We start from the raw sequence: 11600 nt of genomic DNA on the forward strand, positions 1-11600 counted from the left end.
GAATTTATGATCAAAGTTAGTCTTATATCCAGTTTCTATTCATTGATAAATCGTGCAGCTAAAGTTGAATGTGTCGTTTGAGACTGCTACTTGTATTACTGTACTGGTTTTTACTCAGTACCACAGACTGCCTGTGACCGGCCGGTATGGAGGACGCGTTCGCGCTCATCGTTATAACACGTGAGTTTTTATTATAATTAACAATGTGCCTTATTATGTTTGTCATAGAGTTAGTAATATTTTGTTTAAATTGTTAGTATACCGTTGCAACATTATTCATTGAACCGTTTTATGTGCCATTTGTACTTAACAGTGTCTATGAACGATTGTGTAACTTTCACCCGTTGTATTTTATTGTTATAAGTAAACAAAAACTATAACTTGCTCCACATCTCCTTTGGAGTCTTATAGTTTGACGTAAATATTGTATGCATACGAGAGGTATGTATCGTTATAAATTTACTTTGGAAGTAAGTATAAGATAACTGTTAGTGTACCAGATAGTACTATAGAAATTTCTTTTGTTCAGCTTAGGAAAACATAGAGTAAATTTTTGCTAGGCATGATATTTTGACCATAAGTATACCCTAAAATAAAGTTAAAACACAACTGCTTCAATTCTTTTTAACTAATAATTTAATTAATTGTATTTTTATTTCGTTTCGTAATTGTTGTCTTTTGCAGTAAATGCTCTCAACCAAGTAATATATTTGTTTGTCTGTGATATTTCATTATTTCCAGCTACATAGCACTTTATATCTCTGTGTCTGTCTATGTAAGTTAATCTCTGAAACGAGTAAGTAAACACCCTTTCCGATTGTGTGTGTCCAGGAGTCTGCTTGGAAAACTTCATCGATAGGGAACCTTGATAAACTTATCATGTATGCCATACAGTATCTTTTTCTTTAAATAGTATTAGGCAAAGAAATTTTAGAAAAAGCGCTGTTTATAAGCGCCGCCTATTACCTAGGTCCATAAAGATTTTTATTTGAAAGAAGAAAATTATTTTATTAAATACAAAGCAACATTTAATAAGCCTTGTTGCAAGTACACGAAATCTCGTTATACAGCAAACTAGTAATATCTTGTGTTTGTTAGACTTCTTGATACATTTTTTATTCAACACACCCACGCCCACAACCACATACATATTTTAATAAATTAACGTAATAATGCATAAACAATGCATAAACATTACGTAGTTTTTCATATATTTTTCACATTGTAATGTGTGAAAAAAAAAGGCGACACAAAAAACTTGACTTTCTAGAAACAGCTAACATTTAAAATATTTACAAAGTAAGTCATATCAAAAGAAAATTCCATGATCTAAGATATATTATTATTTAATAATTGCCATAATATACTACTCCAGCTTGTTATAGTTCTTGTTTTTAATGTTCATAATAGAAAACTGTATTTTTCTGTTATCATATCCTCTTTCCCTTGGTTTCGATAATTACCAACAATGAACACCAGCAAGAGCCGGTTTATCGTAATAACGATTTCCTAACCAAATAAAACCGTTTTTTTTGTACTGAAAGTTGTGTAAAATATAACACTGAATAAAATTTATCGCTATTCATATAATTAAATATTATTTTTGGTGTAATTCACGAATTCATATCTTGATTAGACAAGATAACGTTTGTGCTAAATAAGAAACACTCTAAATGTATAATTCATTTTATAAGTTATATGGTACTGAGTTATGACTGGTTGTTGATACTGTAAATGTATAGATATATACTTATAAATACCTTGAAAGTTGAATTATATATTTTATTTATTTAAATAAATATTGTTTTCCGGGACTCTCTTGCATTTTATCATATTACGTATAACGAGTTTATTATAAAGATATATGTAAGAGTATTTTGGTAAAGTTTTTGTGTAACGTCTAAAAGATGAATTCTTAGCTTTAATTGGATTTTTTTTAAAGTAAAAGTTAAAGTACTAAAGTTTTGTGTAAATAATTTGTGAACATTATTTAACTAGTCAATTTCATTATTGGAACGAGTGGAATAAAAAAATACTTACAGACACATGCGAGGTGTTAAACATTTTGAGATATAAAAATAACATACTTTTATTATTTCTTCTTCTGTGACGAATATTATATGGGAAAAAATGCTTTACTCTAAGTATCGTATTTAACCAAATCAATAAGTAGATATTAAATATATAATGAAATACATATCGTGTTGTAAACGAACGTTTGAAAGACGCTCTGGTATCGTTATTTCCGCACTGATTGGGAACTTGCAATAATTATTTAGCGTTATTGAATCAGGTTATCACAATGTGAAAATGGATGTAGGCCTCAAAACTTGTATATCGAGACCTAACCTAACAATTATTACAAAGAAAACATTTCAAATATATTATCACGGATCTCTTAATTGAATTCAATAATCGCTATTAGTTAAAAATGATGTTAGTTCCTTTTTTTTTTACTTTAATATGCGAAATACATTAATATTGTAATTTACCCGATAACTTACGAGTCTCATATTGACTCTTAAGCTATGGTTAACTCCATTCTCCAATATAAAATGAAAACGTTCATACTGTTACCTACCTCAATTCCATTATTTAACAGCATTTCTAGAAATGAAATAGGAAAACAGTCAGGCAATGGGAAAGAACTAGAAAGAATAAGTATTTTTGTAAATTATGGAGGAAACTATTTTTCTATAATAAATTAAATACAATTTCAAGAGCGACCTATATTTTTATGGCCACACATATCAGTAATATTATAAGCTAAACGGTGATTATAGAAAATTACTTTAATAATAATAGTATAATATATTGCAATGGATATTAATCAACAAAATTAATATTAACTTGAAGCTTGCATGTGGTCTTCGAAGAAATATATTTTTATGTTTTCGATATTTATTCTAGATTGCCTCTACCAGATGTTTCTTAGAATAAAGGTTTTGACGGATCAACAAAGAGACAAGTTTAATACCAAACTGAACGTTACTTTAAAATTTTTGATCCCTAAATTATACTGCGCATACCCGTTTAATTTTAATTTAAAAGGACCCTACTTGTTTTATAAGTAATTATTGGTTTATCGTTTTATTAGCTCCCAGTGCGGAAAGTTTTTTAACAGTAGGTACCTAGGTACGACCTAAACGGAAATCAGCGCAATACATTTCATTTGAGAAACTCTTAAAGAATACTATGATTTTCTAATCTATGATATCGGGTTTTCTTGACTAACTAAGCTTATTTAACTAAAATTATTAAAAGTTCAAAAAAATTTTTAAAAATACGGCCAAATTGATAACCTCATCTTTTTGAAGTGGGTTGATAAAAATATACGCGCTTATGTAAGTATCACTGATCTCGATATATAACCAACCTACCTACGGAACATTTATGTAGGTTGTATATATCCTTATAAGCGAACAGTTAGCTTACTTACCGAGTATAAGTAGTACTCAAGAGACTTAGCAAGCTATTCCTAGGTAAACACAGCATTTACATATTTATTGCGACAAGAATGGAACTCATTTTAATGAATTTTAATATCTGTGTGTAAAAAAAATATCAATAGGAATTTAAAATATTACTACAGCAGTAAAATATTTATTTGCTCACATTAGCTATAATGATAAGTTCTTCATCAAACAATACTATAACGTAAATTTTGTGAACATCAATGAACAACAATACACTGTCAACGAGGGATTTGACCTTAGGGAGACTGATCACAAAAAGCAAGCCTTGAAAACCAGTTCCGCTGCGAAGCGAAGATCAACAAATTCACCAACATCACTTTGTTAAGGAACACAATGTTATACGTGACTTCTAAAACAATTACAATGACTAGCTTAGAAAAAGTAACTTTTAATCTGAGCTTAATTTTGAATTGGCTAATAGTGAGTAATGTTTTCATGGTGATTTTCGTTTCTAATTACATAATTAACATTTTTAATTGTTTTACTAATATATTGCAACAAAATTTTTATTTTATTTTTTCAATATAATAGAAGTTAAGCATACTAAACGACATAAATCATTCATTTCTAAATGGGACGGAATTACGATGCCTGAAATATATAAATTTAAGATTATTTTTTTTTGTATCTTTTCAGTGTTACAATTATGTCGAGCTGAGACTTCGAAGCCGCTACCAGAGTGGTATGCGGCAAATCTTGTAAATGACGCAAATTATACGCCGAAACCCCTAACTGAGATATTCACAACAGACCTAAGCTTCACACCAAAGGATCAGTTCCCACAAACTACTCCTTTCACGACTACCACTAACCCAACGACAACTCCAACGATAATCACTACAACGTCTACGAGCGAATCTACGACTGTTGAAAATGAAGATGAAGGGCAAATAATCCAGCAAAATATCCCGTTCGAAATTATACAACTGTCAAAACCGCAGCAACCGATAATATTCTCGCAGACAGGCAACAGGCCATCTAACACTGATCCGAAGTTATTCATAATACTAAATCCAGGACGGGAATCCACTCAGAAGCCAAGTACTACAGAAAAGAATGTAGTAGCAACTACTCAATCTCCGACTCAAATAGCTGAGACTGGTCAAAAAACAAACGTTTCTCCAAATCCGTCTCCAAAACAAGCAGCACCAATCAATCTTCCAATGGCGTTTATGAATCCAATACCAATTACTTATTCGGCTGGTATTTCAAACTTTTTTGAACCTCTTGTACAGAGTACAACTTTGCCACCTATTAAAATTCCCAGTCTGAATCCAGTAATAAGTGTGCGTATGAAATCTCCAAGAGGAACCATAACTAACATTCACATAAACCCAACCAGTACCCAAAAACCGTCAACAACACGGCATCGAAAACCAAATCAAAGGAGGAATAACTACGATACGTGTACAAACTCATGCAGTAATAAGCGAGCACCTATTTGCGCGACTCCCACAGGTGTGACACCTATAAATCCCGACAAACTAAAAGGTTTTCCATCGCTCTGTCACATGGCCTGTCATAACTCATTCAGAAATAATGGTAAGTATTGTGCTCAAGTATTCTATACACGGCTAGTTAGATATCCAATATAAACACGCAACATTCTATTTAAGGTAAACATTAATAAGGTTAAGATACAACTAGTTGCACACCTACTCTCCGCGTATTACGACGTAGTTAACTTTCTAGACTTCTTAATGTTTTAATACTATTATTTGTTGCTCATTTTAATCAATATGTGTAATCCTTGTTCTTAATACCATCACTGGTTAAAATAATCATGTTTTCAGAAGTTTACGACAAAGTAAGCGATGGAAGATGTGGAAGACTGCGTACGCGCATAAGACCTATGGATAAAGACAAACTTAACAGGGAGGAGTTAAACAAAACTCAGTACACAATACTCCATAACGGTTCGGAGACTGTCATGGAATTCTCACCCCTAACGCCTTGAAGTAAGACACATTTAAGTGTAAAACAATTACGTTAGTCATAACATCACATAACTAGTCGTGTTTATAAAGACGCAGGTGTTTTATAACACAATGTCCTACACCGATGATGAAAATAATAAAATGTTTGAGAAACAATATTTTTACGTAAATCTTCAAGTCTTCCTGTTATTAAAACAATTCCGTCCATATAATAAGACTTGCTACTTTTTTTGTTACTTAAGGATAGTAAATTAAATGATTTTATAATACTTAAAATATATTTTTTTTTTTTTTTTTTTACGTAGCATGGAATAGAATAGTCATATTTACACAGTAAACCAATAGTTCAGTCTAATTTTACAGGTAAAGTTAAAGTGATTTGTCAAACATGATTCAATCTATTGTTACTGGGGTAATTTTAATAATTTATACGTCATACAATAAAAGCTTAGTAATTAATGAATATTGAAAATTACTGAAATCATAATTAGAACAAATTTATATCTATTATCTTCTTGTTTCATAGCATAAACTTTATTAATTATCAAAAAACACATACAATACACCTTTATATTGATTTTTATTATAACTATTTGACATATGATAATTTTAATGTTTAATGAATAGAAATTTTCTACGTTTGTTTCGAGTACAATACAAATTCTTTATTTTTATTCATAATTTTATTCCTACCCTACATCCTTACCTCAGGAACTGAGTCCTTATCCATATCTTTGTATCCCATACTCTAGTTCTGACTTAGCGCAAATTCAATTCTTATAAAACAAAGAATTCATGTAAAATCACTGAAATAAAATACCAGTCAGTTACATTTACATGACAGTCTGATAAATCTAATGTAAGCTTTTCTTACAGATTATAAATCATATTGGGCTGGATGAATAACAGACAGCGATTTTAACTAAACTATAAAAATATACATCCTTTATTAAACGCTGACCCTCACAAAAAGTCAAGTCGATTAATTGTTTGGTCATGTAACCTTAAACTAAGTTTCCTTAAAAGACTATTTACAAATCAAAATCTTTGTTGGAAATTCTGTTGTTGCTGTCCCCCACCCTGTTGTCCGAACATCATTTGTTGTTGTTGATGGAATTCCTGTTGTTGGTTTCCCGTAGCGTTATTGCCTTGATTTGGACCTTAAATGGAAATATATATGATAGGTTTCTTTTAGATTGACCCCATTATGTCAAAATACATATAAATATAGTTTGCAATTGGTAATATTTTGATAAGTAGTTAATTATAAAGGCTTCATAAAAGTCGAAATTTTGAAAGAATTTTACACTCATGATAGACATATGCATAGGTATATGTAATTAGTATAATAGTTATTTACACTGGAATACTTCTATTCCAATTCATATATATATTTATATACATAATACAATTTCAAAACAAACTCTTTAGTTTTCTTAGAAATTTTACCTGACATTCTCATTCTTTTAGCATTATTTGCCCCATGGTCGTGACTATTTGCTTGAACTTGGTTTTGCTGAGTCTGAAACAGAATATTATAATTGAAAAAAATCATATCACTGGTGTAAGATTTTTAATTCTATTGACAAAATATTTTCTTCTTGATTTTGTATGAGATTAATATGTGTTATAAATTTTATTGTTACATTTGTTTGTTGTTGTTGTTGGTTCTGTCTCGCCTTTGAGTCACTTTTATCTTCTTGGTCATCGTCTGTTAAGAACTCCCTCTTTGGATACGGTATTGGACACCCAGCGAAAACATCCTGTGAGAACAATGAACATAAATATATATGGCCTATATATATAGGTATGTATATTTTTACAGTATTAATATACATGTACGTCATAAATTTAAAAAATACATAATATATTTATATATATGGTGGGAGGCAACAGGGTTGCTGGGCTCAGTAACGTCTTTGTCTTTGTCACGGTTAGTGCAAAGGAACCAAAACATGCATGTGCCGGGTCCATCGCGTTGCAGAAAAAGGAGCTTCAACAGTGTCTGGGACTTGATACCAAGGTGTAGGTTTAGGGGCCCCTATTTAACGCGAGTTAAACGCTCACCTCCGCAAACGTAAAACGCAAATAAAAACGGGTAGTATCCGAGAAGCTTAGTTTCATTTAAACATCTTTATTTCATGAGTACGAAGTAATCACAAATAATAACACAGGAATATTGTTGTAGCAATCTAATAATTTCACAAAAGTTGTCAATCACATCATATAACTTCATAGTAATTATACTATATCTTGAGTAGCAAATAAACTGATAGGGGTTCCTTGTAAATATGTGTAAGTTCGTCACACCCATTTTATATGCCGGATCATGTCAACTGCGAGTCACATGATCTCCGCATGGCTATTGAAAACTTATATTTTTATTTACATAAACTAATCTACATAGTCTTAATAATTAGTGTAATGACAAAGCTCAGGAATTCACTAATCTGAAATTAAAATAATCCATGGTTCCCCGACTCGACCAAATAAGGTAGGATCAGCCATCGTAGAGACATCACTTAACCAGAGACCTCATTTAACTAGCAAATTTCACGTGCTTGCAAGTCATCCACTTTCTGTTGTCCGACACTACGTTACGTTACGTTACGTTACGTTACGTTACACTAATGCGATATTGCCGCCAATAAACTCCTTTTATAAATATAACAATCAGTAAGGTGTTATTCTGTAGGGTGACAAGAATAACGACGCCGTTCAGGCAATACTTCTCGACCAATCAAAATATCGTTCAACAAAGAGGTAGGGATAAGACATGAAATAGAATATCAATTATCGTCGTTGAGTTTAACCCTCGTCCTATTTTGGAACGTCCTGTAGATGATAATTCGTCCAATACCTGTCATATTGGTTGGTCTCGGAATTCGTTTTCTCAAAAATTTTATGGAAATCGATTCTTTGATAAGAACACTCGGCTCCGGAATCAAACTACATGAAAACAGATCATCTGAGTGTTTTAGGGTTCACAGAGGTGATTTAACTACGTAGATTTCTACACGACATTCCGCTGTGTCGTTCGTTAAAAAACAGCGTTTGTCTTTCCGTCTTGGTTGCTGGCTAAAAAATATCTTGATGTGTAGTAAACAAATCCTCCAAAATAAGTTAAGTCTACACCAAGGGGCAATAAATAAGTAGTAAGCTTGTACCTTGACATAGATTTTTTTTTGGCTACACCCAAACATATGCTGGCCTAACTATCCACAATAGCCATCTGTAACTGTGCTGTTGTCGCTATATCATTAATATTGTATCGAAAAATGTATCACCAAGGTTAATACACGTACGAACTCTTTTCTTTGTGCCTTCTGTCATACTAAATATTCTACATATACGGAAATGTTTTGACACAAGTTTCAAGCATCTCAGTAACTTTTATGTTATATTACAATTAAATAAATTGTATTCGGTATATGTATGTATTTGTGTACAGTCTAATAAATGTACATGAGCTATTATTGTAGCAATTCTTCTACTCACTTCAAGTGTTTTGCATTAACATGCATGCTAAAGATGAAATGAGACTTCTCGTTAACTATTTGAAATAACCTTTAATGTGATTAAAAAATGTTCTTTATAATTTTAATAAAAAAAATAATATATATATACTTATTTAAATTTAGATTATATTCATACAATAATTCAACTTACTTGTGTAGGCAGAGGATCTTCAGAGAAGTATGGATCTTGCATGGCCTGTTCGGATGTTATTCGTCTATTGGGATCCATGAGAAGAAGCCTTTGTAACAGACTGAAAGCCTTACTGTCTGGCTTGATTTTATGTCTATCCATATATTTACTCAGCGAACAATTCTGGTAACTGGAATTAAAGATGCTCTATTAACATAATATGTCTGTAATAAATAATTAAGAATTATATTTTATATGAAAACATATAGTTAATAAGCTTAAACAAATTAATATGCATATTACTGGAGTGATGTACTGAGACATTACTTATAGGCTTGTTATGTCAATATCAATATCAATAATAATGTCAATATCAATAATTAAAAACTGAAATGCAATATATATAACAATAAAATAGCGACATTATTGGAACTAACAGCACCTATCTTGTAACAGAAAGACAGATAGGCAGACTGTTAGAAGCAAATGTGAATAAATGCATGGCAAATATTTTAGATAATATTAGGATTCCAATAGAGAATTACTACTATGATAATATTCTATACAAATTAACATTTAATGCCTACTTCATACATACTTACTTAGACCTCTTGAAGTCTTTAACTAGTGTGGCGTGTTCAGGCATTTTCCTGATATCCTCCCAATCTTTCTCTTGGGGGAATCCCATTACATTAAATATTCTGTCCAATTGATCGTGATGGTAAGGATTGCTAGTTTTGATATCTTCTTGACGGCAGTGAAATATAGGCTCAGATGTTAGCAATTCAGCAAATATGCAACCAATGGCCCAGATATCTGAAGCATTAACATTTCATGTTAAGGTAAAACAACAAATCTAGGAAATTTATGTTTTAATTAATATAAAAATTTCTAATAATATTCTCCTATCAACAAATTTGTTTAATAAAAGTGCTTTCCTACCAATAGCTTTAGTATAATGTCGAGCACCAAGCAGCAACTCGGGAGCTCTGTACCAGAATGTAACCACTACAGGATCAAGATCAGCCAAAGGTTTCAATGGTGCATTAAAAAGTCTTGCAAATCCCATGTCGGCTATCTTAACCCTCCCTCTCTCTGGACCCTCCCCCATAACTAGGATATTCGCTGGTTTCTGAAATAAAATTATAACATCAAATTAGAAAATTTCATAAATAGTATAAATATTAAGAACAATTTAAACCCGAGATATATCGATATCAAAACAATCAATACTGTGGCCTTACAATTATAGTTTTCGTGTCTTTATGTCTCGAGAATAAGCTACTTATAAGATAGATACAACAAAAACAGATTCATTTGCATCTATCAACAAGTGAAATTTGAGAAAATTCATTAAACATTACATTACTATTCAATATTTACAGATTAGCTGTTTCGTTTTCTTTATATTATATTTTTGATTTAAATTAAAATACATCTAAATTTCTAATAAAATTCAAGTTACAGATGTTACAACTTCATAGATGTTATATAAAACATAGTTATTGAGAACACCTGAAACCTGTTTGTGTTGTAATAAATTATTTCTTAAATTATTTGAAATGTATACAAATGATATATTGTTTTAATTTCCATGTTTGAAGTTCATTTAAAAGATATTAACTAATTACATGTTTCAGTAACAACTGTTGTGTCTTGTAATTGGTTTTAATTGGTATCTTTTTGTGTTAGTTCTATAAAATAAAAAGAGCAAACAAATGTCTTAAATTAGTAACTTATAAAGGAAAAATATTAATTATATTATAGATTATCAAAACATACCAAGTCTCTATGCAAAACCCAGTTTGAATGTAGGTAGTGAATACCGTCTAATATTTGATACAACAAGCTTTTGACCATTCCTTTTGGGACCATGACAGATTTTTTATTCGCTTTAGCTGCTCTGTGAAACTTGATTATGTGCCACAGGTCATGCTCTGCATAGTCAAACAATAACCAAACTTTACGATCAGTATGTGATAAAAATACTCTGATCAAATTTATAACATTTGGATGCTTCAGTTCTCTGAGTAGCTGTTGAAAGATGGATTATATTAATGATTCATCTTTATAGTTAAAAACTCAAATAAACTGCAAAACAGAATAACTATAAATATACAGTAAAACTCTTATTTCGCTGTTGTTCGTAAAATATAATATATATGATTACCGCAATTTCACGACACGCTGACATAGAAAGACCGGTACCTTCTATTTGTTTTAAAGCATAGTCTTTCGTATCAGAGCCGTCTTTTCTTCTGGCTTTGTAAACATGACCATAAGTTCCTCGGCCTACTTTACATCCTTCGTAATCAAACAAATCCTCAACTTTGGACCGCTCATTTTGAGTTTTAATTTTAAATTCATAGTCCATCATAACAGGCGCCATAGTTTTATTGTTTTGAAAATTATCTCCCATTTTATGATCTTGCAATGTCACAATGCTGAAGCTTTTTTATTCGAATTTTCAACTAAATGTTTAAAATTTAAATACACAAACGTCACTCTCAAGTCTTAACTAGCCTCTTGACAAGTTTCT

The 11600-nt window shown here is 31.1% G+C and overlaps 2 protein-coding genes across 3 annotated transcripts; one reads left to right on the forward strand and one right to left on the reverse strand.

The window, feature by feature from the left end:
• Positions 1-39: 39 nt before the first annotated feature.
• Positions 40-5689, forward strand: LOC116769716 (mucin-2-like). 2 transcript variants are annotated; one of them, XM_032660901.2, is made up of 3 exons: positions 40-180; positions 4113-5018; positions 5270-5689. In XM_032660901.2, exons 1-3 carry the CDS (start codon positions 147-149, stop codon positions 5431-5433), a joined length of 1104 nt encoding a protein of 367 aa, XP_032516792.2. In that variant the 5' UTR covers positions 40-146; the 3' UTR covers positions 5434-5689. The 2 variants fall into 2 exon arrangements, with proteins under 2 accessions (XP_032516792.2, XP_032516793.2); XM_032660902.2 differs by having other exon boundaries at positions 5273-5689.
• Positions 5690-6423: 734 nt separating this feature from the next.
• Positions 6424-11600, reverse strand: LOC116769681 (cyclin-dependent kinase 8). Its single transcript, XM_032660842.2, has 8 exons — positions 11232-11600; positions 10844-11095; positions 10004-10193; positions 9664-9877; positions 9083-9251; positions 7060-7176; positions 6863-6935; positions 6424-6573 (listed from the first exon to the last, which is right to left on the reverse strand). Exons 1-8 carry the CDS (start codon positions 11478-11480, stop codon positions 6452-6454), a joined length of 1386 nt encoding a protein of 461 aa, XP_032516733.1. The 5' UTR covers positions 11481-11600; the 3' UTR covers positions 6424-6451.

The sequence above is a fragment of the Danaus plexippus genome, chromosome 14 (assembly GCF_018135715.1).
Source record: "Danaus plexippus chromosome 14, MEX_DaPlex, whole genome shotgun sequence".
Taxonomy (NCBI): domain Eukaryota; kingdom Metazoa; phylum Arthropoda; class Insecta; order Lepidoptera; family Nymphalidae; genus Danaus; species Danaus plexippus.